The 26436-nt window shown below is 35.1% G+C and overlaps 1 protein-coding gene across 4 annotated transcripts in view; it reads left to right on the forward strand.

The window, feature by feature from the left end:
* The window catches only part of LOC145692929 (uncharacterized), a 96560-nt gene that overhangs the window by 44231 nt on the left and 25893 nt on the right, over positions 1-26436 (forward strand). For 2 of the 4 annotated variants that reach the window (XM_081768506.1, XM_081768509.1), the window contains 7 exons: positions 10732-10923; positions 13250-13372; positions 14462-14740; positions 16779-16961; positions 20346-20443; positions 22368-22433; positions 25171-25327. In XM_081768506.1, the coding sequence (XP_081624632.1) occupies positions 10732-10923; positions 13250-13372; positions 14462-14740; positions 16779-16961; positions 20346-20443; positions 22368-22433; positions 25171-25327 (1098 nt within the window). Of the gene's footprint in view, positions 1-3003; positions 3197-10731; positions 10924-13249; positions 13373-14461; positions 14741-16778; positions 16962-20345; positions 20444-22367; positions 22434-25170; positions 25328-26436 lie in introns of those variants that run through there. The other 2 variants (XM_081768508.1, XM_081768507.1) reach the window with 2 other exon arrangements.

The raw sequence follows: 26436 nt of genomic DNA on the forward strand, positions 1-26436 counted from the left end.
CATTTCAATAACGGATTCATTTTTATGTAGTATGTCATTACGCTGGCGTTTTTCAACAAGCTGTATCTTGAAGTTCTAAGCCATAACATTTTGTATGAGATTATGTGCACAGCTGATTGAAGGAATTGAAGCTGTGTATGTACTCCCTGTCTAATCGATTCTCATGAGCTGCATATCTTCATGAGCTAACTGCACTTGTTTCTCATTCACTGGTTTCTTGCTACCGTCTTCCTTAACATAGAACCTGTTTCTAACAATAAAATGACGATCCTGTCGTTCCTATCGTAGCAAACCCGTAAAGAGCACTTAGTGTTCTGTCACACAGTGAACAGCGTCGTTTTGCTCTTGTTGATAGAACTTGATTCGTTTTTCTTTCTGACAAACGAAACCTGACGATTCTGTTGCTTGCTGCCGAGATATTTTAATTTCTTATTGGTAGATATTTATCTAGACATCCTGTATTTAGAATTCACTGCAGCGTTACTAAGGATGCTTTTAAAATTATATTAGATTAATGCAAAAAATCACATATAAATTTTTAAATTGTTAAACATAATGAATTGCGACCCTCCAAGAGACCATGAGCACTTTAGATAGTACGTTGATGAAAGTTATGTTTGAATTCGTTACAAATGTGAACTCCAGGAACAAATAACCTCTAATTCTGGTGTATTATCGGTAAGCCATCTAGCTTTGGTAGTTTAATGTTGAGATTAGATTATTAAAAAATCAGCTTAGTCGTATCTTTGCATTGAAATTAAGTTTTCAGGATGATTTTGGTTCTTAAATGTATGTTACAAGTATATTTTGGTGGTAATTTGCGAGAGCTTAACATTCGACCGTATATGTGTAACACCTACAATATGATAGCACTTATTAGTAAGGTAGGGGACGAATACAAGATTACAAGCTTTCTAAAATATGTTCATGTGATAATGTACGAATTTAAATTACTCGTTCCTTTGAGGGATACAGGAGAGCAGTTTTGACTGTCAGCAGTAACGGCGTAAGCTATCATTATGTAAAGGATCAGATGCTAAAACCTGTTGTAATTCCACTGTAAACATCCGGCGATGTCTTGTTTAAATTGAGTTATGTTTTTGGTGTTTTGTATATGATAAGTATAAGATCACTGATGTGACATCGGAATGCTTAACCATTCTTGTATTGACAACAGTAACTAACATTAACATCTAGGTCGTCTTTATAACCATCGTTTGCTGTTTGTACGTGTCTGTTTTCAGCACCAAGTCTTATGAAACTTGGATCTATGGCAACGTGCTCAAATTTCAGTGCTCTCCCACCAGAAATCGAATCTAGGACCGCACACGCGTTGGTCACTAGGTAAGCTGCGAGGTCGTAAAACACCGATCGGGAAGGATGCCAAAGATATATCGTGTGTCTTCCTGATGTCTTGATTGAATGCGTCCGCATGTTAGTAACAGATTTAATGCATCTATTAGGACATTGTTACGTAGACCTAATAGCGAACCGGTGTGCTTGAGTACTTTCAAGAAAACATTTGTCTACGTTTTGAATTACCTTCACGCCATAATAGGGTCTTTGAATTTTTCGCGTGTTTCAAGCATTCATAAATTCGAATGCAAACTGTTTCTGCCTTGTTACTTAACGTGGTGTGGAGATGAATCCATTGCCGTGGAAAAGATCAAATGGATTTGTAGCTAATGAGCTTTTACCTATAATTCATGATTGAGGTCAGCTACACTGTTTTCATTCATACTTTTGTTCCCGTAGAGATGCCTTACCAAATAACATAGCTACCGTTCATGGCTAGAGTAGTGCCCAAAATGTTAATGGACCTTTCTGCTTGCTGATTACAATCGCAGTAACTGTTTTCTTTTTATGTTGTGCTGTCATTATCACAAGATAGGCATTTCATTAAATACGTAACTAATTTTACTGACACACAATTCTATTTGTATGCTACCATGGTCTCGGTGTATTTTGTAAATCTTTCCTAAATCAAACTGCTGTAGAAATTCGGAGATTTTATACTTCATCGTCTTACCACTTTTCCTCACTCGTGAATAACAAAAGTTCGGAGTTCGTGGATTAATAACAGTTTTCTTCAGGAAGCAAAAGTAGAAACGTTAGGAATTGAAAGTTGGGGCTCGTAAAAAATTATCAATTGCTATACCGGAATCCTGTCTTGCGAATTTGAGAATTAATACTTGGCTAAAAGAATTAAGAAAAGACATTAGTGTGTGATTTTAATATTAGAATTTCTTAAATTTTTCGGTTTGATGGAAGACTGTAACATTTATTATTATTATTATTATTATTATTTTAAGTAGAATGATATAAGGTTTGTATAATTGTGTAAGTGTTGAATTATATGATGAAATTAGTTGTATATATTTTGTTTACAAGTTTTTATTAGGTATAAAGATATTAAGAATAGCGCGGGGAGAAATTGTTAATTTCTTCAAGTTTTTTTGCTTACCACTGCTATTTCAGTTTACAGGAACTTTTAATACCCACGGGTGTTTTCTTCAGTCGGTGTGGAGATGGTTGGCGGGAACCTCCAAGATCTTCCATTCAGGTTATTAGGTGAATTTAATGTTCTTATCCTTCAGAAACACTTTTAATGAATTCCTCACATTCACACCCGACTGAATTAAACAGTTCTGAGTGGTGAAAGCTTTCAGCGCAGTGAAAGCGACAGCAGAAAAGTAAGAAAAAAACTTAAAGAAATTAAGAAAAATCTTGATAAGCTTTCTTGTGTATATTTTTTTTCTTTTTTAATGCATTATGCTTGTGTATGAATGTAAACAAACTGAGAGTATGAATGCATATAAATAAGTAATAATGTATCCATATGTTACATGAATAGCTCAAAGAAGTTAATTTTCCCACTATATTTTTCCAATCCACAGCATTTTTTTTCTAAAAACTCTTAACATTGATTTATTTTTTTAAGTGTATGTATTACGGAATATGCTATTATCTTATATTTTTATTGTACATCAACAGAGTTTCAACAACACTTGCCTATTTGAGAAATCAATATGTAGTTTTCAAAGTTAAGGAATCCTGGCTATGAACCTGTTAAACATTTTCAAAATATGAAATTTTTAATATTGGATATTACTTAGAATTGAATGTATTTACTGAGACCAGTAGTATGTGTATCTAGCACGTCAAGTACATCACAACACTTATTGACAAAGTATGGGTAAGTATGGCTGCGTTTTCTGCATTAGTTTTTGTCAGCTAGTGTCCAGTTTCATTCTGTTGAATTAACAGAAATTTTATGGGGAAAATAATCAGTGCCTAAATGTTTCAGGCATGTTATGCAGTCGGTAGTATTATACAGAATTCGCTTTTTTTATTTATTTTTTTAAAAATCAAGTAGTACCTAGTAATTTGAGCGAAAGTGTTTTATATGTTAATTTTTTTTAATCATTTACAATAAAAACAGGAAGTTCTACCATAAATATCATGCTGTTGTTTTTCAGGTATCTAGTGGATTGCATTCGTAGCGAAGAGTATCAGGCGACTGTTGTGATACGTTATAATGAGAATATTTCATTGATTTTATGCATTCTCGTCCACTTGATAAACGATCCTTGAATTTTATCTCGGGAAATGTGTTTAACGGATCGAGAAAAGATAGTTTACTGCCAATTTTTAGTATTATTATTTCTTAGCACTTTATCGTAAAGAATCAAACTTTAACCCTTTGGGGATCCGATGGTACAATTTGTACCATACGGGTGTTTCATGGTACATTGCGTTATAAGTCTCCTATTTGAGCTTTTGCGTCCGTTTTTTGTTTTCCAAGTCCAGAGGCATTGTAGAAGACCTTACGTATGGTTTCACACCTTCCTGCGTCGAAACATAGGAGGTGATGACGTCATAATTCTAAAATATATTTTCTTCTATTAAGCCTATGTTCATTATTTTTTGGCGGGCTTATTTTTGCACGTAGAAGATTGAAATTTTGCACAAACATTCAGTCCACCGAGTAGTATTTACCAGATTTTTTTTCAGATTGCTGCGTTAAAACCGAGGGGGATCCAGAGGGGCAAAAAGTTGAAAAAAGGGATATTTTTACCAAAAAAAAAAAAAAAAACCTCTTTCTTCGGGATTTTCCCGCCTTAGATACATGATGGAGACATGTGAATTGTACCGGCTGAAAGGCAGTTCTATTCTGAAGAGAATGATTGGCGGATTATAGCCCTAGGGTAAATAGAGATGTCTCAGGAATTTTTTTTACCTGAGATCATGGTGTTTTGCGGTAATTTGGGGCATTGTGGGCATTCTTGATAAAATTTCTCCCGCCCTTAGTATTCAAGATAGAAACTTGAAATTTGGCACACACATTCAGTGTACCAAGTACTATTTATCAGATTTTTTTTGAGATCTCTACGTTCACACAGGGCCGCTCCAGAGGGGCCCAAAGTGTGAAAAAATCCCCTGAAATTTTCCCTTTGACATCATTTTCCCCTCTCCTGGTATATGGTATGAGCATGCAAGTGATACCATTTGAAAGGCAGCTCCATTCTGAAGAGAATGAGGTATGAACCATGATCCTAGGATAAATAGTGACGATGCAGTAGCTGCTTGACTGAAAGTCTAAAAAATACTCCAAAAACCCCGGATTCCTTAAGGGTTAATGACTGATAAATCGAAAGCTGTATTCAATGACTGCCGTTAAACCCAGTTAATTTCGTCCTATCGCTTTCATTAAAAATAAATAAATAAATAAAATAAAAAATAAGGATTTGTCAGGCTTTGTTTTGTTTAAATACAATGACGTGTTCTTGTTTAAAGAAAGATAAATCAAACGGTACAACTGATCGAAAAGAATTGCTGGATGGATAAAATATGAAAAGGTTAATGACATCAGGATGTTTGTGATTAGAACACCATATTTCGATTAAAAACTAGTTGCCAAGTCGAATTCGTTAAAAGATTAGAAGAATGAACGAAATTCTTAGATAGATAGGATCTGAAGGTGTGTGTGGGATTAGGAGAAAGAAACGAAAAAAGTTCAATGTACAGAATAGAGCTGAAAATTCTTGCCTAAATGGCAGTTGTTTCTAACTGAATGGATTTTCGTGAAACAAAATGTATTTTCATTCTTAAAATGATAGTACTATAATCACTTTGTTTTTCCAGTGGTAGAAGACGTGAAAATGGCAATATTTAACACTGCGTGAGCGAGATTAAGCCTTATGGCGCGAAGTGTGGCGTTCAGGTGCAGAGACAGTTACGAAGCGTACATTAATTTTTTGCAAAGAACTATGAGGAATTGCCATTGCCAACTAATGACAACGTGGTATCAGATACACTTCCAGACTAGTCGTCCCTTCGCACACCCAGGCCAGAAGAAAATCTTGTTTCTCTTTTTGTTTCTTCAGGAAATACAGGAAGTTGAAAACAGTCAACATGCCAGGCTGCTAAACACAGCGGATTGACCCGCCGTACGATCTAACTGTGAAGCTGAGTTCTGGTCTGTGCATTACTATCAAAATGTGTGTGTGGAAGACACCATCGATTACAATACATGGAGATCATTCTGGGTTGGCATAGAGAAGAGATCAGTTTGAAAGGCAATTCCTATTATTCCTCGAGTCCCTGCAGCACGAAATCAATGCGCGCTTCGCTATTATCTCGGCATCTGTATTACTGAACACAACATGTCATACCATGAGGCCAAGTAAACTCAGAGTGTTGAATCATTTTCGCTTATGTTCTACTGCTGAGAAGATAAACATAACACTATGGTTAGATTTTTAACCCAATATTTTTTTCATAAAAATCCGTTAATATTTACAAAATGTATGAACAGGTTTCAGTAGGTTCTTGTTTTCTGCTCACGCTATATATATTCCCGGTGAGAGCTCGTACCACGTTCAGCTGTAGGTCTGCGTTTCGTCTTGTTGCAATACCGAACAGGTGGGACGTAAAGTTTTACGTACCACGGATATACCGGCTAGGCTAAAGGAGACAATAATGAGAAATGAATGAAATGGTGGAATGAAGAAAGTGGGAGGAAATGGGTGAATTCTGAGGAAACCCACGCACACACTGTTAACGACGATTTAATTAGTTAATCTATTAAATTAAAAAGACTCGTTTAGCTAAATTGTCTTGAATAGTGATAATGGATGTTGTTTAATTACTAATTAAGGTATGAATATATATAAGGTATGAATTTTGGTAGCACACGTGATTAAACAGGACTTTTGAGAAATTAAATGAAATTTTTAGTTAAACCTGCCTTGTTTATGCTCTTTAGACCAAAGGAGACGGATTATTTCTGATAGTGGATGATCGTGAAAGTAAATTCTTAGTAATCTTTCACCGGGAATTGAACCCGGAACCACATGCACTAAAGGTATTAGCCACTAGACCAGTAAGGAGGACAAACATAGTTTGTGTTTTCCTTTGTTTACTTATCATTCATATCGCTTGGAGTTCAGATCGATCAAGGATATGAATTCAGACCCAGCATAGAATACTGCTGAACTTAGTTATTCTTCGCTTGCTTGTATTGCAGTGGTTCTCAAGCGGTGTGTCGTGCAGTCTCATACGGCATTTTTTTTTAAATAAAAAAAAAGAGACTGATTGTACCGTGAATGCCTCCAATGGCAGCAACAACTCTCAGTACTACATAGAGTTACTACTTTATAGAAATTTTGTCTTACACAACTATAATTTATATATTAATAAAAATCTAACAAGTGTGTCACAAATGTGTCGCAATGTCATGGCGTTTAGTAAAGTGCGTCGTCAATCAAAAGAGATTAGGAACTGCTGTTCTGTTGTATACGGTATCAGATGAAACTGTTCAGACTTGGGCTATGTGATTTCCATTGATTTGAAACGTGTCATCCTGGCTGAAGCCTTACTAGTTTGTACGTATTAAACTAGACAACGGACCTGTCCCTTGTACAGAATATCTAATTGTGATATTCTTCAGTCCCTGCTACAGTTAACCGTTTATTCCTTATTTTAGCCAGTTTGTTATTTAAATGTAGTATAACGTTTAGAACATCTGTTGTATTTAGGTCGGGTATATTCCAATGTCTTTTGTTGCACTTAGATCAAGGTTCAATTCTTGGCGAGGATTCATAATTTTTTATGTTGACGTAGCAGTGTAAAACTATAAACATATTCCGATTTCCGGGTGTATATTTACAAGTACCATTCTGTAATATAAAAGAGTCGGAATTGCATTTTCCACTTAGAATGTAGTTGAATCTAAAAGTACAGATGATTTGTTGTGTGTGGTTGTTCTGTTTTTCATATTCTTAAATTTAATGAATGTTCCGTTTTTCATATTAAATTTAATGAATGTCAGTTTATCGAAAACACCATCGTCTTGTCTGTTCCCTATTTCTGTTTCAATTGATTTATTCATTTTAAACATGGTAACTAGTCAGTAAATATATTCCTTTCCTTTTTATCGTTTCAAAATAGGGCAATCCTAATGCAGCAGTAAATAACTGTCGATATCCGTGTGTTTTCAGATTTGTTGCTTCGCATTCAAGAGCGCTAAACGTTTTAAGTTTCGGTTTTCAGACATAGGGACAACTACTTATTAAATGGAGCACAATTTCTGATTGATTGATGTAATTTTTATTTTTATTTTTATTTTTATTTTTATTTTTATTTTTATTTTATTTTATTTTATTTATTTATTTATTTATTTATTTATTTATTTTTTTTTTTAGAGAGATTGTGTACATTATTGTTAAATGCAGCATATTGGGTATTTTAATGCAACTAGTTAAGACGGAGAGTTAGTATGCTTCTGGAAATAAAACATTTTTGTTTGTTTACATCAAAGGAACCTTCTCGTACTGCACAAGTATGTAGGTTGGACTATCATGAAAGAAGGTTAATTTTATTTCAAGCGCATGCGCGCATTTTTGATTGGATGTATTTTATGACATGAGCCTTATTAGTCTTTTCATCATTATATTACGTATAATGTTTCGTAACTAAATGTAGGATTACCTTCACATATCATATATTTCTGCAAGCAACAAGCCGTTGTTTACAGAAATGCATGAGTTGTAAGTGCAAGGATAAACCTACATTTAATTACTTACCAGTGTTTCTTTGTAATGTGTATAGACATGAGTAAGAAAGTATGTATGTATATAATTTTGTCAGGTAAAAGTATTATTTCACAGTAAGGAAAATACAGATATTTTAATTGGTAAGTTATTACGAAAAAAACGAAAAAGAAATTTCACTGTGACATCAGTCAAATTGTTCTCTGGCGCTAAACATGTACGTTGATCCTTGTAAAAATTATAGGCTCCAAGAAATACAGGTATGAGTGGAATTAAATTTATGCTATAGATTTTAGTGCTTGGCTATTCAGAAATAACTGCAATTTCAGAACTGTACAAACTGATAACCTTGATAAATCAATATGATGTTAAACCTCCACTAGCTGCGATCAGAGCCTGTGTACATCGTGGTATCGAATCTAACGCGTTTGATGCATCCCTCAGGAATCCTCTACCATGCTGTTTGTATGCGAGTCTACAAGACATCGATACACTCCAATGGAGGTATCGAACAGCTAGTTCTGTTGTACAAACATTCGATGGGCGACATATCAAACGACTATTCAGGCTAGGGAAGCATCAGTACCTGTCATTTCTTAAAAAGGCTTACCGCAGTTTCCGGAATACATGTGGCCAGGCATTGTCCTGCTGAAATATGGCGTTCATAGTTGTCGGAAGGAAATGTAGCTTAAAACTTGATTGTACTTACGTTCGATGGGTGACATATTAAACGACCATGCAGGCCAGAGAAACATCGGTATCCGTCATTCCTTGAAATAGGCCTCCACATTTCTGGAATACATGTGGCCGGGCATTATTCTGCTGAAATTTGGCGTTTGAAGTAGTCGGAAGGAAGAGTATGACAGAGTATCAAACAAGTATATTGCACAGTGTTCGATGGCAACGCATCAAGTGCCTATTCAGGCCACGGAAGCATCAGTATCAGTTTTTGAAAAAGACATACACATTTCAGAATACATACGGCCGGGCATCGTCCTGGTGAAATATGGCTTCCGGAGTAGTTGGTTGGTCTTGTAAACATTCCTGATGTAGCTGCCACTGGTGAAATTGCCTTCAGTGAGATAGCATGTTGTGCCAATTGGCTCTTCAGTAACCTCACCCGCCATTCGGCCGTTATGATGCTTGACAAATCCTGCTTTCAGATTGTGCGTACTGCTATAAAGCTTAACGCGCATACGGCCATTACTGTAGGATAGGTGAAAGCGGAAACAGTTGTCTATCGGTGCGTTAACCACGATACTTACTCATCCATTGTAGCCTGAGGCGGTTGTGGTTGTTGGGCAATGAAAGCTGACGCTAAAATATGCGTACCACGAGGCTAAAGTTCAGCAGACGCGTTAGACCGTCGTTACAGACGTGCCGAAACTCGAAAGAGGAGGATAACTCTCGTCCTCTTCCTGCCTCACGTTCTGCAGTTATTACAGGTAATAAAAAATTTCGTGTTCCAGCGTCGAGCCAACTCGATACATTTTATGACATAGAGCCATGCTAAACGATCCGTCATGCAATAGGACAAAGATATCTCTGATCCTGTGATGTGGCCATATTGTGTTATTCACTGCCCGATCGTCACTATGTATTCTTTTCCGTCCATTGCTTGCTCACGCATATCACTACTCGCCCGATACGCACACAAAATTTCGCTGTACGATAAGCCGCCTTCCGTTGGTCCGATCATTTGACCCCGTTTGAACACAATTGTCTGTTTACGTTGGGCATTTTAACGTCAACGAGCCATAATGATGCGTGCTACTAGTTTCCTGTTCGTTAGTGCATCATGATCGTTGCTGGGCCCTATATGCACCAGCGCATTGAAATTGTAATATTCTCTACATCATACCTAGCCATACAAGGACTTGAGTGTGTTGGTGTTCCAGTTTTCACGAATAGGAGTATAAGTGAAAGAAAAAACAATTTCCAAATGGAACAAGTGATCATAGCATAGTTATAATATGTGTAAAACCGCGATAACAGTTGGAGGAAAAGAACGAAAAGGATATTGAGCCTGGATTGATGAGCTATCCAATAGCTAGAAGAAAAGTTGCGTAAGAATGAACCAAACCAACAAAAAATCCCTGTCATGAAGTGTAGATAACCTCTTTTTGTTTCTTTAAATTTATCTTAATCTGTAGAACGACATATCTGATGTCAAAAGTAGAAAATGTCTTGATTATTTGCTAACTGCTCATAATATATGCATATGTGAGTGTCAAATACTTCACTTAATTTACCTGGCGTATAAAAGTGGAAAAAAAAATATTGATTTTCATGGAGTGAAACAGTTTGATATGTGCGGTCAGAAAATAGAAAGTTAATGTTTCTTCTTTATTTGTTTTATAATGTGTTATGTAACAAACTTTTGAATAGTTGTTAGAGGTGGAACTAATGTACAAAATTATGGAGGAAAGGAAGGTATTCACTGTAAGGAACAAAATGGTAAGTATTGTTAGATGAATGTGAAAAGTTATAAAATGAATACTGTTGAATGTGAAAGTTAGAAAAATGATTAAAGTTTTTAGAAGGACTTGAAATACCTATTATGTAAAATAATATGGCCTTATTTCATTTACATCCGTAGTGCTAGAGCAAAGATAGTTTTTGATTGATAGTAACAAACTATTAATGATCTTTTTCGTTACCTCTTTGTTTTTTCTAGATGTCGATTTCCTGAACAAGAGTATGCGTCTGAACTTCGCCAGGTTCAAGCCAGTAAGTGGGCTTTCAGAAGTGTAGCTGAAGGCATAGAACACTTCAAGTCTGGAAGACACTCAGAAGCATTTCAGTGCTTGAACAAGGCTCTGAATATAGATCCACGGAATGTGGAGGGTCTTGTCGCAAGAGGAGCTTTGTAAGTACAATAACTAGTTAATGTATTTACGAGGTACAGATATTGTGATGTGTAATGTAGAATTCAATTAATTACTGAAATCTATTGCGACAAGCCTATAATGTCTTTCATTATAAAGTCGTGAGTATATTTTACACTGGGAGCACTCGCGTGAAAGAGTTGAAAATAATACTTATAACATAGACCTTATATGACTAACAAGGTACATTCGCGAAGTGTCCCCTCGGGATTCGTGTAAAATTGATTGAAATGCAAAGTTCTCCGCAGTCCAATGTGTATTGCACTAATTTTAGCGGCCCATATGTGTAATTCTCATTTGTATGAGCCATTATATATCCAAAATTAAATCATAAACTACTATATCGCTCGGACACAAAATTGCTTTTAGTTTCTTCAGATGTGACAAGATATGAATGTGGGTATATGTAAAACAAACTGGATCAAGTCCTGCTTCTCTGACACATGTTACACACCTCGTCCGTCATCTTGAATCCGCCATATTGGATTCAATTCTCGATTTCTCAAATGGGAATAGGTGCAAGTGATATATCAAATTCACGTAGAATTTTCTCGAGAATTCACTGGTGTAGTGATTTTTACCGTATCTTGTGCCGTTTGCAAGGTGTCACATGTTAAATGTCAGGCACTTTACGAATATTGAACCAAATAGAGAGTTTTGCAGTTCCCCGTGTGTATTGTGCTAATTGCTGCAGCCCACACAGGGGAATTATACCTGCTTATGAGACTTTATGAACTAATCCTGTAAGCATAAATATACACGATAGTAAGCACACTGGATGAAAGCGTTATTTGTGCAGTTGGGAGATGAGAAACTCGAATTTTCAGTTTGCCAGAGAACATTGTCGGGAGCATCAAAGAAATCATAAGCAACGGGGAACGAAGCAAGTTGTATTAAATAGATAAAGTAGGAGGAAAGAAAATAGAACACGCAACATGTGCTAGAGAAGAATATGCAATCGAAGATTTTTACATCCACTTGAAACAAATAAATCTAACAACTCTTTAACACCAGATCAAACCAGTTCACTGTTACAGTAATATTTTCGATATTCCTCATGTTTCTGAACCCAAAACGACTATCATATTGTTTTAATGAACCCAAAACTACCCTCATTTTTTATAAAAAGTACTACTAAAAATATATCTACAGCACATAATGGGTATATTTTCAGAACTTACTACTAAAGTACACTAAAACTCGAATCAGATATAGACCTCCCTTAGTCTGTCTCACATCTCACTGGAAGGGTCCACTGAATCTGCAACGTTCAAGGGTGACGCGGTAGGCGAGAAAGAAGGTTAAGGTCGAGCATAATGGAAGCTCGTCTCCAAATCACATGTTGCAGAAGCAAGACGATCCCATCCATACTTTTGGGGATGAAATTGCAAGAAAAAACCTCATCTTAGATTCAGAAATATATATCAATATATTATATGTATTAGACCATTTCCCTCTCTTCCCAGCAAGTTTGGGGGGGGGAGTGAAGTATGAGGGGTTTACTAAGCAGGATGCCAGATAAACAAGGTTGGGAATCATGTAAAAGAGGAAGGGGAGAATACACAATTGTTGGGTGATTTAAAATTCTTCTCTACGTCAAGACGAAGACGAATAGTTTAATGGAGGACTGTAGTGTGTTGAAGTTCCTCAATTGGCGGCAAATGGGCTACCGGGAAAGGCAGAAGAGTTACAGTGTTTTTCGTATTAATTTGTCGTTTCCTGAAATTATAGTTACTTCAGAACAAATATGTAAATGCTAAATTTGGAAATCATGCTAGGTAGATTCCATAAATGAAACTTTAATAGAGTGGACCATAAATCGAACCTGGGTCGCGACCTGATCGTATTTGTGCACTATATAAATTTTCATTGTTGTCATCTAGGAAATAGGGATAAAGAAAATGCGATCGATTTATCTGTTTTTCATATAAATGATTTCAAACTTTCCGTTGATCTTTCGAAACATATAAACGTGCACTTTTAAGGGAATAAAAGGAGCTTATATTTTCGGAATCGACAATTCTACAGTTGTTGTAGAATATTAGTCAGAAGTTGGTTGATCAGAGATTTCAACATGCTAAATTTCCTAGTAAGAGCTGTTTTGATAGCTAAAACTACGTTTTGACCTACTTTCAATTAATTACTGGATCATTCTCTCTCGTCCTTTATCTTGTTCTCTTCAATTATTGGAAACAAAATTACTTTTCTCAATAATTACTTCAACAAAATTACTTTTCTCTCTTCCCGCCATTCCATTGCGTACATGATTATCTGGCCTTAAACTAATAAAGAATATTTTTGTTTTAGGTACGCTAACAGTGGTAGCTTTCAGAAAGCTATTGAAGACTTCGAGAGTGCCCTGAAGTTGAACCCCAATCACCAGAATGCAAGGAAGTACATGGGAGAAACGTTGGTCGCATTGGGCAGAAGGTTGGTATACGAACGAATGTTTTACAGTGAATACTCAGTAGTTTGGTTTCAGTTTGAATAAGAGAATTACAGTGGGTTTAACTTCTCACCACATTTCCAGCGTTGAAGTGAGGTTGGGAGAATTTTGGTAGGGAAAAATGAAATAGTGTTTGGCATGTTAAGAACATTTTAAAACAAATTTTATTGAACATCCGCATTCTCATTATAAGAAATTACCCCTGAAAGAACTATCATTTCAACCAAAGAAATACCAAAACAACACATGTAAATCTTGTCCGATATTCGATATCAGTTCGTTCTTACAACCATCATAAAGATAATACAGACTGCCTACCATTTTTTTATTGTAATTTTTACAACCCAATTTCTATTGGCGAACCGATTCTCATCAACAATCATCAGTACTCCTCCAGCGCTCTAATTCTGCGTCTACCTGGCCCAGAACACACGCATCATCACAGTAGTGCATTCGACAACCTTACGCATAAATATCCTTAAAATCTTTCTCTCAGAGCCTCAGAAAGAGAGAGAAAGACTTGTCATTATCGTCCTGTCCGCGAATCACTCCTCTATTTGTAATAGCTTGTCTATTACTCTGTTTCTCATTTATAATGTTGTATGTTCTAAGCACTACTTCAAATAAAACTTAGGTAGTTAATTCACTCTTAAAAACATTTTACTTACTTTCATAAGTAGTAATCTTTCATTTTACTTACTTATTTTCAGTATCTGATGATATAAGAACGTACAAGAATATAAAGATCCGTCTTTGTTCGATACAATTCCATTGGATGAAAGTATAGGGCATTCCAAAGTAAATTAGGTCACTTAGAAATTTTTAAACAAGCAATTTAGTCATTCGTTTAATAGATCAATAAAAAGTAAGATCCGAATGTAACTATTTCCAAGGTTGAGGAGATATTACATTTATTCACATGAAATTGATAAAGTAAGGTTGAAAAATAAATAAAACAGGATAGTAACTTTGGTTTTCTGACTGTTTTCGTCTAGAATTATCACGTGTCTTCCTCTTTCGTTAACAAATATATAAAGAAAATAATCTGAACTTGTGATACTTTTATTTTACAGCTTCGAGGATGAAAACAAATTAGATGAAGCTTTGAAGGCGTATGAAAACTGTTTAGCAGTCGTTCCTTTTCATGAGGAAGCTCAGAATTCTATCGAGTACCTGAAAACGAAGAAGGTAACAGCAACTAAATTGTCCGACACGGAAGTGGTTATTCCAGGATTGACTCCCTCCAAGACACTGGAAATGAAAGAAACTTTGAAGCAGCTCCTCAAAGGCGAAGAGGAAGAAAAAGAGAAGGAGAAGGAAAAATCAAAGTCGAAGAAAAGAAAGGAGAAGAGGTAAAAAATTTCTGCTTTGCTGGGAGAACAAACTGGGTTACCAATACCTGTATCAGCATGACGAAACCATCCCTTAAGTAGCTTCATGGTGCTTATCAGTCACTTCTGTCTTCATTATTTTTCAAACTATTGCATGCGGAAATCAAAGAATAATTACTATAATTTCACTGCATTTAGAAAATTCTTGTTTGTTAAGTAGTTTGTGTTTTGGAGATAGAATCCATTATTAAAGAATGTCTTAATACCCAATGTGGTGTAATAGGCTTGATAATGAAATGAGTGAGACCGAAGACTATCTCAAAAGCATTGACTCCTTTACTGAGTAATATTTTGTAATTATAAGAACTAGTGAAATGCTCTCTTCACACAGAGGTAATCTGGTTTATGAGAATATTTGTAAAATATACATGAAGCTACCTCGCTCCCCCTCGTACGATTCGTATTTGAATCTTGATGAAATGTGAAAACCTAGCTCGACTCAGATATTAAATATGTTCAAAAATACCTTTCAAACGGTGCACGGTGGTGAAAAATGTATTTCCCTTCCCTTCCCCCTTTAAAATACTCATTTCGGTTAAGCGTATTATGAAACTGCATAAAGTATTGAAGTTGTGTTGAGTCGATATGTTTGCTAATGCCCTGTCTCTTCTTCTTTGTGCGTCAAATCTTGAATTATGCTCTTCTATAGTTTCTTCTTGATTGCTATTACCCTGTTTTTCACATTCCCGTGTGACTCACTGGATTGTCCGTTGAAACTACGGAAAATATTTTATTATGTGTAACAATGAAAACCGGATAGTACAGATTTAACTGTAATAACTAGTCTGTTATTGCCGCGTGAAATAGTTTTTTTTTTTTTGATCCAACATTAGCTCCTTTACTGTACTATTTTAATGAAAGTTTACATGATAAAAAATCAAGTTCGAGGTAGGTACTAACTACGTTTGAAAATTCATGTCACTCGGTTCAGCTATTCGGTCATACAATCACAAACAAGATTATAGTCATGTTTATTAATATAGATAGATTACACAAAGAAATTATATTATTTTTTTGATTTCTGTAATATCCTGAGAAAAAAAGTGAGGACAAAGCTGAGTGCCCCTAAGAAGTCTGAGAGTCCATTCATGCACATGATTCCTGGTTCGATTTTTATGCCCAGGTCCTAGTAGGAGAGCCTAGAAAATTAGGATACATTACGGTGTTCCAATTCCCCTTAAACTAGATCTACGTTTCATATAGCCTCAGTGCTGAAGAGAGACGCTGAACACCAACCAACTGAAGATTCATTCCTCCACCTGAGACAGCTGCTATCTGCCTCATCTAATATTTCGTATTATTCTTCCACCTGAGTGGGCTGCCTAAAGACTAACAAAACTATATACATTCCGAACTTATTGCCCTTTCGAACGACATGTCCTGCCAAACCTGCACGTCTTGATTTAACTATTCACAATACACTGACTTGGTACATATTATGCTGTTCCGTTTCTACAATCGTTCTTCATTCACCTTTTTTTGATGTAAATATTTTTCCCGAAACTCTTTCGTAAAGTTTCAGTTTGTGTTGATTTGTCCGAATTAATACCTCACCTTTCACGTCCATGTAAATCAAATGACAAAAACTAGACTTTTATAGATTTTATTTTTTATTTTTATGTATTTATTTATTACTTTTAGTTTATTTGTTGGCAATCGTTACATGACGCTCTGCAGTGCCTCTAAACGGCCAAATAATTGACGCTCATGTTTTCTGTGCACGTGGTCCAAGGCTTAGTTCCCCATGGGGAAACTTTCCTCGAATAAAGACTTGAGTAGGTTTGCAGATCCCTCTTTAAAAGTAGGTCCCGTTTCATATTGTTTGTACTGAAAAGGAACGATAAACAAACCAATAGTTTCTACGTGAAGTAATAGCACAATTTCCTCGTCTTTAATCTAAATTTAATTTCTGTGCTAGCGTTGTTTTTTGCTTGGTGGAATTATATCTTACTACTGACACTTCCTTAAAGAAGTAAATTATCGTTCTTTTCATTTGTAGATCACGCAAAAGGCGACGCCGTTCTTCATCTTCGAGCTCTAGTTCTTCAAGTGCCAGCTCGAGAAGCTCTTCATCATCCTCCTCTTCCTCTTCAGACAGCAGTTCATCTTCACGCTCTTCAAAGTCAGATTCCCGGTCGAGGTCAGGATCCAGAACAAGAAAGTCGAAGAAGCGTGGAAAGAGGTAAAATAAAAGCTTTCTTTTAGCTACGAATGCTGATTTTTGTAGTTGTTAAAATGTATTAATATGTTAAGCAATTAAATTCAACGTTACCCTCCTTCATGTTTCTTATAACAGTCAAATAATTGGTATCAACTATGTATTTCGATCGGCCTTTCCAAGTATCTGAGAAGTTCTAAGCATACAGTTACATTACCATGTTGCATAGTATATAATGATTTCTGCGGATGACAAAAGAAACCAACGTAATAACCAAGCTCGGGAATCGAACTTGGAATCCGTTCAGCACCTGTGCATTGATAGCTTCGCTAATATCAACCTGAATACATACAAAACTGTCTACACATAAATGATGTTTCCCTGCTACTTGTGATGCGATTCGAACAAAACTAAGTTTTGTTCCATCCTCACCACAAACAACCGCAATAAACCACTATATTAGAAGTTACAGAATAAGTAGCAACTTCAGCAAGATACGTTCGCTGGAAAGAACATAAGGTAACCTATAATAGGCGGACTATGCACACAATATGCAATGAGAGAATCAATGAATCCAATGCATCTGCAATTCAATTTGAGTATATTTGACAAATTTATAACAGCTACATTTAAAAAAAATCTTGAATAGTAATTACCGGTAATTATAAAACGTGATACAAGTCCGATTACTCCTAGATACTTGAGGACAAAGATATACAGGTCTCTTATTTCGTGTCCATCTTGAAGAATAAAGTATCGCTCTTTTCGCTTTTCTCCCGAAACCCCACCCACAGGTCTAGAACCAAGGTATAAACATAATCTTGGAACCGTCAGTACATGCAATTTTTTATTCGTTTGCACATGTACTCTCATTGGCTGGAGCCTTATCCTGACGTATTAGCAGACGTTATCATCTCTTTTCTCACGGGTGAGGATTAAACGTGAACAAAGAGCACATTGTATTGTAAGAAGAAAGGAAATGCAGAAATAAAACGAAATGCACTTCTTTAAGTCCATTGTACAAAATAAAATGAATGTTCTCAATGATTGCTTCATAATAAAGATCACTATAAGTATGTAGTCTGAAGTCGAAAGAAGTGTATTTGAAGCATATTACATAGGGACTAACAACTCGAAACTTAACAAGGAGAAAGGTATAATAAACAATTCTGACCAGAGAATGTACACTTTTTATTAAAAACTAAAATACAGTGGTAACGTTTTCGACAACTGAACGTTATCTTCATCAGACACTAGCTGAAAGAGATATCTTCAGGGCATAGAAATTTATACTAAAAGTGAAAGAACTAAACTTCATTGCATGGGAAGCCACCTGAGTCATACTTCCCTGGGCGTCATCTGTTGTTTATACTTGACCAATTGCCTAGGGTGGGAGGGTAATTAAGTCAGTACAAGTGGCCTACAGATGACGCCCGGGGAAGTATGACAGATGGCTTCCCATGCAAACAATGAACTTTAGTACTTTCATTTTTAGTATAAATTTCTATGCTCTGAAGATATATCTTTCAGTTAGTGTCTGATGAAGATAACGTTAAGTTGTCGAAAAAGTTAACTCTGTATTTTAGTTTTTAATAGATAAGTGTACATTCTATGGTCAGAAGTGTTTATTATTTCTTTAGTGAATTCCAAAGTCGTGATGGATAGAGTTGCATGGGAGAAAGATAATTTAGATAGAGACTGGGATAATAATAATAATAATAAAAATCATCCATAAACGCTAATCATAAGAAAATTGTATTTGATTTTAAAATACATTTCTGAATTTCTATAAAAAGTATTTTTCGTTGTATAAAAAAGTGAAATTTTAAATTTAAAAAAAATACAATAATAGACTTTGGTATAGACAGTAAAGAGGCTTCCCGAATCTTAAGTTATCAGTGAATATACGCTGGTAATTGAAGCGTTTGAACCTCAAAAATGCTTGTAAATTATTCATTGTAGTTTTGGAAAATTCAAGGTTACTAATAAAACTCCAACTAACCAAAGCAGTACATATATATATTTTAAGATTATATATTTTATAGATTACACAAATATATAATCTTAAAATATATATACTGCTTTGGTCAGTTGGAGTTTTATTAGTAATCAAAAATACTCTAGGGTTTATATTCCCTCATGCCTCAAGCATGTGAAGTTTTAACCTCAAGAATACAATCGTCATATATTCTGATAATCTTGCAGTGGTATACTGTATATCCAAAAAGATATGTAGAGTTCGAGCCTTGTACATGATAGCCCATATTTTGTATCATCATGGTTCATATAGAATTGTACATGTTGCTTCAGAAAATAATAAAGCAGATGAGCTATTGCTAATGGGAGCTTGATTCTTTAGGGGACAGCCCTCGACCAATCACAGCGCATCATCAACGGTCATCTGGCTTAAGAGGCCTTATCCTGCGAAATTAAAACACCGCTAATTTTACATTAATTATGTGATATCTTCAAATAGATAAAAGAAAATCAAAATGTGGAACAAGATCGCCCTAGACAATATTATTTTGCATGTGGTATTATCATCCTGAGTCACCTAGTAGCTTTCTGTTTACAGCCATTTAGAAACGCGAAAATAAAAGTAGATTTTCTAAATAGTTGGAAATCGAATGCAGATCAATGAGTCGTGATAGTGGTATCTCATGTAAAATAATATTAGCGGTGTTTTAATTTCGCCGTGATAGGGCCTCTTAAAGTCTGATGACTGAGGGTAATTGCGTTAGTTGAGAAAGGACTTAAGGAGAGTGGAGATTCCTGCGCACGGTCAACTTGATTGATGGTAATGAAATATGAAACAAAAAAGAAATAACGGACAAAGTGATAAAATCAATCAACACAATAGAGATGTTTTTAAACTTAACATGAAATATCTGCTGCGCGGTGAGCTGAACATAAGTTGACATGCTCGTATCACTTGGCTCGTGAAAGTTGGCCACGCAAACAAGATTGTTGTTGACGCGAAGTAGTCGGAACAGATATGAATTTGTCACCTAACTTATAAGTAACGTAATAGTAATATAGAACACACCATAGATGAGTTAATAATATCTTTACCTCTATTTAGCTGAGAATTTTTCATTCTAATTTATAATAATAATAATCGAAGATTATCTTCCTCTAAATGACTAGGGTGAGCATGTGGTCTTTCACTTTATTTTAGTCTTGAACTATGCTCTTGGATAAAATAAATAAAAGATTGTAAGTTATTGTAAGTGATCAGTTTAGAGAATATATAGGTAAGCTTGTTCTCTCATTACATGTCTCATAAATTTGTTTGTTTGTTTTTTTTTTTTTTTTTTTTTTATAATAAAGGGAATGATTTAATTCGTAGGAGTCTGAGCTGGTTATTAAATTACTGTTTTTTTAATTAATAATATTTTTCAATTGTAGGAGTAAGAATAAAGATGACAGGAAGGAAAAATCATTGTCCCCACTGAGTAAGAGAATGGCATTGTTGGATCCAAACAAAGAAGGAGAGACAATTTCATGTATGTATTACTTAGATTTTTTGAGACAACAGTAAGGGATTGTAAAAGAAATGGATTACAGTAAATCCTATTTAACGAAATTGGGAGAAAAAAAGCGTGTGAAAAGTTTGCACAGATTTATGATAACTATTATGCCAAAGTTGCATAATTTTGACACTAAATTGTGCTTAATTGTTACAGTAAAAGCTAAAAATGAAGAGAGCATAGTTTCATTCATACAGTACTCATGTACATTCATCCATTACTCATGCAAATGTTACAATTGCATTACTTAATCAAAGCTGACAAAATGTTTTTCGGTGATATTATTATTATTATTATTATTATTATTATTATTATTATTATTATTATTATTATTATTATTATTATTATTATTAATAATAATAATAATAATAATAATAATAATAATAATAATAATAAAAGCAACTGCAAAGTTCAACGGGATACATACTATCAAAATGGGCAGCCGTTCCATTATTTCAAGACACTAACGAACAGTAATTTCGCAACTCAAAGAAGATAATAGTTCAGTAAATACACGTTTGCACAAGTATAAATATGTATAGTTGTGTTCAGAAAAACTAAAACTAACTTGTGAGCGGCAGCTTAATTGCAGATAGAGCTGCAGCTAACAGAAGCTTGCGTTCTTAGTACTTAGAAAATCTTTTGTACCAACTTCATAACATAATATATTTAGTGCGGTATGAATGGAGACTTTTAGCGGGGAAAGTAGTGTTAATTTTTTTACAACTATATTTGCCTGTATTTATGAAAATATCCATTTCTTTTGTTATCCAATATTGTTGTGTTTGATTCTAAACGGTTAAAATGACTTCGAGTAAGCACAGTTATACCAAAAATAAGCTCCTATGTGATGTCAAGAGTTTGGCTCTAATGAAAGTTAGCTTTGGAACGTTCATTATCGAGTGTGGCGTAAGAACAACTGCATGTTCGAGAATTACTAGGCTTATTCCTTTTAAGCATTCTTAAACTATATAAAAGTGTTGTTATAAGGTTTAGTTAAAATTTGTGAAATTGTCAAAAATACCTCTAATTTCTACTATTGATTCTATTCTGTTCGAATAGGAGTGAATTTCTACTGACAATATCGTTGAACATACCGTTTTGAAGTTAATACGCAGGTTAGTGAAATATGAAAAAATAGGTAACTTTTCAAATTGCAGTTTCGAAAATTTAAAGATAGAATCATATGGCAGTATGTGTCAGAATTTAACATTGAATATATTTCGATATAATATTTGTAACTCTAGAGTTACTTACAAAATTTTGAATTTTGTCTTCTCACAAACTCTGATCACTGATATTCAGACTGACGTATAGTTTGCTGCTTTGATTTGATAGAATTGATTCTGAATAAAGTTAAAGGAGCAGAGCACTGAAATTTTCTTTTTGTAGGGAACGGCCAATTTTCATGGTTACTGATCCTGATCTAAAAAAAAAACAAGTAAATAGGATGATCATGCTTTGGCTTTGGTGTCAATAAATTTCCTTTTGTACAAGTATTGATGATTATCGCGTGTATATTCTTCATAATCTTGTATAATCCTGGCATGCTGTATCGTAAGTTTCCATCAGGCCTACGTACATAACTTCGTATGTAGCAAACGTACCGTAACTGGGAAATTGAATAAGCATTTTGGTACGAAGAGCAGGCAATACTTTGCATCGTCATTTCCGTCGGTGTTCTGTACTCAGATTGTGCGCAATGTGTTTATTATAAAATCATATTGCAAACTTAAATAACGGGAGGAGATTATTTATGTTCAACGCCCGTGTCCACGCAGTAACAGAATTTAAATATGAAGTTACCATTTTGTAAAACAGTCCCCGTACTAATCTGAGAATGTTTCCTAATGTGTTGAGTTTACTCGTAGCCTTACATACAATTGTCTTCCATTTACAGCAGCTGGAGGAATGCTTGGACGAATACCACAATATAATCCACCAGCTCTGCCATTTACTTTTACACGTAAGTGTGGTTTTTGAAACAATAAGTGAATTTTTGTATTTGGCTGTGATTGTCTGAATTAACTTAAGATATTGCCGGAAAGTAACGAACTTCCCAGTTGTAGCTTAGTTACAGCTCGAAAGTCTAACGCAGTACTTGGACGTTATGAAAACAAAGTGGCAGATTAACTACCGCGTTTTCGTTGTGGGCTGTTTAGCAAAATCTGATCGATAACTATTTTTTTTTTCTTTCTTTCTTTTTAAAATGGGAAAACTGATCGAGATTCTTCAGTATACATTGCCAGCTTCATTATTTAGTGCATCCGTAAATAATAAATTTCAAAAATCTGTTACTTATTTTATGTTGTGCATCTTGTGTTTGTTCTTTCACCGGAAAATATTCTTCTTTGGAATGCAATGTTGGGAAAATTGTCTTTCCTTGTTGAGACAAAGACAGTGGTGATTTAGACACGCGGAAGCTTGTTGATTAAATGTCCCAGTTCTTAGTTGGAAAATGCATTGTAGTGCACAAAGGCATAGTGATGAAGGAAAGCATGTGATTGGGTTTAAGAAAATGAATGTTCTTTATGATTTGTCTTGGAACTAGATTTAATGTGGGAAAACTATAAGAAAAGAGGTTACGAACTTTCAAAATAAGTGAATTCGAGATACAGATATATACCGATCCATTTATTGATTGAGGCTATCGGGTACACATTATGTAAGTATCTACCTTTGTACTTTGGAGTATCTTTTTATTAGTGTATAATTTCCGTGAGCTCTGTATAACCTTAGTCATCAAACTTATGAGGAACCAAAACCGTGGTTCTCCCATTCAAAAACCGTGCTCTTGACTATCCACAAAATAAATTCAAGTAAACTTAATTTGGTGATTTGAAATTATAGTTTTTTTTTTTTTTTTCACCCCAAAAATTTATAAAATGAAAGCACTTAAAATATGTTTACACACATTGAAGAAGGAAATAATTTCAAGTTTAAAAATAAATAAATAGTTTCAGATCAGGAAATGAAATTTACTTAAATTTACGGTCCAGACATTCAAACTTCGTGAGCGACAACCACGGTTTTTGTATCTTAATGTTTGAAAGGAGGATATATAAAAAACAAATGATCCTGTAATAGTGTGATATTGTGTAGTCACCAAGTAACAAATACATTGTTATTTCAGAAAACTTGTTCTCGTTTTTGTTTAGCAGGACAGTAGCATCAAAATGACGGAATAAATTCCCCAAGTTTTACAAGCGGATGTAATAATGGCTAAGATAACACGAGCTGACCGAAGTGATACACTAATAAGATATCTCTAAAAAGAAGTATAAAGGAAGGTCTCTAGATCCGATGTACCGACACAATTCCGTAAAATATTTAAAATGAAATTAGAGTATCGGTATAGGCAAGTTCAGCTGACTAATTGAGGTAGCTTTAATACTTCTCATAATGGTCCAATTTCAGAATAAAAACGACAATATAAAAGAGGAAGCGTTTGGAACATCCTAGTAGATAAAATTTAGATACTAATTTTACATAATTGGAATTTTCACAATAAATAAATAAATAAATAAAAAAACAATGGGAGTTCAGGAACCTTGAGAAGAGATGTACATAAACTGTGCGGAATGTTAAAATCAGGAATTAATGATAATATTAATTAAAAGCACAATATTAACAACACCTAATCTTTCTTCTATCTCCCTTGTGATTCCTGTCCTGATTGTTGTTTTCCGACAGTATATCTGTAACCAATCCTGCTGCTATCATCAGCCAGGCACTTAATTAAGAATATTGATAATCATAGAAATTATTCTTCATTCAGACTTCGAAGAGGGACCGCAGTGGCTCAGTGGTAGAGCGTTCACCTCTGGTGTTTGCGGTCCTTGGTCCAGTCCCAGCTCGCGCCAAGTGAACTATGTGGTGGTCAAACTCCGTGTGCGTGGGTTTTCTCAGGGTTCTCTCGTTTCCTCCCACTTCCTTTATTCCACCATTTCATTCATTTCTCATCATCACCGTCTCTTTTAGCCTAACCGACATAAACGTGGGACGTAACTCTTAGATTTCGTTTCATTTTTTCAGACTTCGAAGACAAAAGGGTCGTGCGAGAGTACGTATAAAAGAATAGAAAGATAGCAAATACCTTGAGTATCGTGGGTAAAGCAATATATTATCTCCGCTTCCTTCCAGAATTTCTAGCTAGTACGTTAGTAGTGTGGGTACCAACGCCCCGCCACATTTTTATTCAAGTTACGCGATAACTTGATCTCCGCATATCAAACGAAACTTTCCGTGTAGTTTTTTTATTATTTAGATCCATAACATAGATATACGCCTTGAAGTATGTAACCTTCTTTTCTTAACACTTTTTGTATTTGAATCGGATAACTTGATTATTTAAGCATTTGGGCAAATTGGTGTTGGGTATCGAATATATTTCTTGATGTATTCAATTAACTTCACAGGTTACTGTTGTAAGTACCATTAGCTAGATGATTGTTGGAATGAATAAATACAAATAGAAAAGGAAAAGAAAATAAAAAAAAGATTTGATTTCATTTACGTAGTTCATGGACTTCCATGATTAATTTTTGAGATTGGTCTTTGGTTTAAGCCCGCAACTAAGCATCTGTCTGTTTAGTTAATTGAATACATGCAAGACACATACATCAATGGCATAATGGCATAATGAGTATTATTTAAAATGTTGAATTATGATTGACTTGCCAACTTTTCTACTTTGCCGTTAGGGTCGTCTTTGTTTGTTACTTCGCATGAGAATACTTCGAAATCTCATAATAAGGATGATGATTATGAGCAGAGAGTGAGAAGATTTTTGGAGCAAACCAAGGGTGACTCTGAGTATGAAGAGAAGGTCAGAAAATTTTTGGAAGAAACTGCAAGGTGGTGAGTATTCAAAGCATACTATTATCTGTAGTTTGTGTAATCTATCTATGTTATTTAATTTGTGGAGTATTTATTACATCTTTTGGTTTGCTTGGAAAAAACGTTAATTTTAAGCTTATATGTTGTATTTCGACATGCTTTTGTTATTTAATATTAGCTTTCATATTAGCTTTAATATTAGCCTTTATCATCGAGCAATCGTGTTCCTTGCATATGTTGATGTTTGCCTACAGATTTCTTCTTTGTATATACAGGGTGACTGGTAATTCAATGTATCCCTTGCAATGGGATATTCTACAAGTACCTTGGAACATTTTCGCCTATATAAACCGGGGGTTTCAAATGAATAATTTGTGAGTAATTCGCACTTGCGTGATTTCTTTAAAATTTGCCGGCTAACGAGAGGTGCACGAGAAAGCTTTATTCTGACCCACTTCCAAATGTGAAGTAGAGCTGTGAAATTTTACATGTGTAATGCTGCGTACATATGTAGGTCATGTGGTAATGTACAGTTCGTAACTTTGCACCGTTGCTGTGTTATAGATTCGAAGGTGAAGTAAGGTATAGTGGTCCAAAATCCATTACTGCACCTCAGAAAGCAGCTTGACAACATCAAAGAAATACTTGTCCCTAGGAAATGACTGCATTGTTGGGAAGGGGTGGAATGGAAGTGATGTGCGGTCAAGAGAAAACTCTTAACTATGACGAATTTCATACCCAGAGTCGTGCATCTGTTTGGCAGTGAACGGGTACGTTGTTTTCCAGGAGGCGGACACGTTCTGTCAGCACGCCATGCTCAGGGATTTTTACATAATCCCGCAACGCACGCAACAAAGGGGATAGTATATCCTGGTAATTATGGTATCCTTTGCCTGGAAAGCAAGCAGTAATACCCCACACTGATCCCAAATAAACGTGATCATCACTTTGGTCGCTCAGAGTTGAACATGTAATTTTGTTTTGAGTTATGAAAGCGATGTATTCGATTGCTATTTATTTATTTATTTATTTACGTATTTATGCAAAGGAATGACTCAAGGAAGGGTTCTGACCTCCCAGCCCCGGGGTCACATCGGTATTTAGTTGGGTCTAGGATTTGAAAAGGAACT

The sequence above is a fragment of the Thermobia domestica genome, chromosome 8 (genome assembly GCF_964235325.1).
Source record: "Thermobia domestica chromosome 8, izTheDome1.hap1.1, whole genome shotgun sequence".
In the NCBI taxonomy this organism is placed as follows: domain Eukaryota; kingdom Metazoa; phylum Arthropoda; class Insecta; order Zygentoma; family Lepismatidae; genus Thermobia; species Thermobia domestica.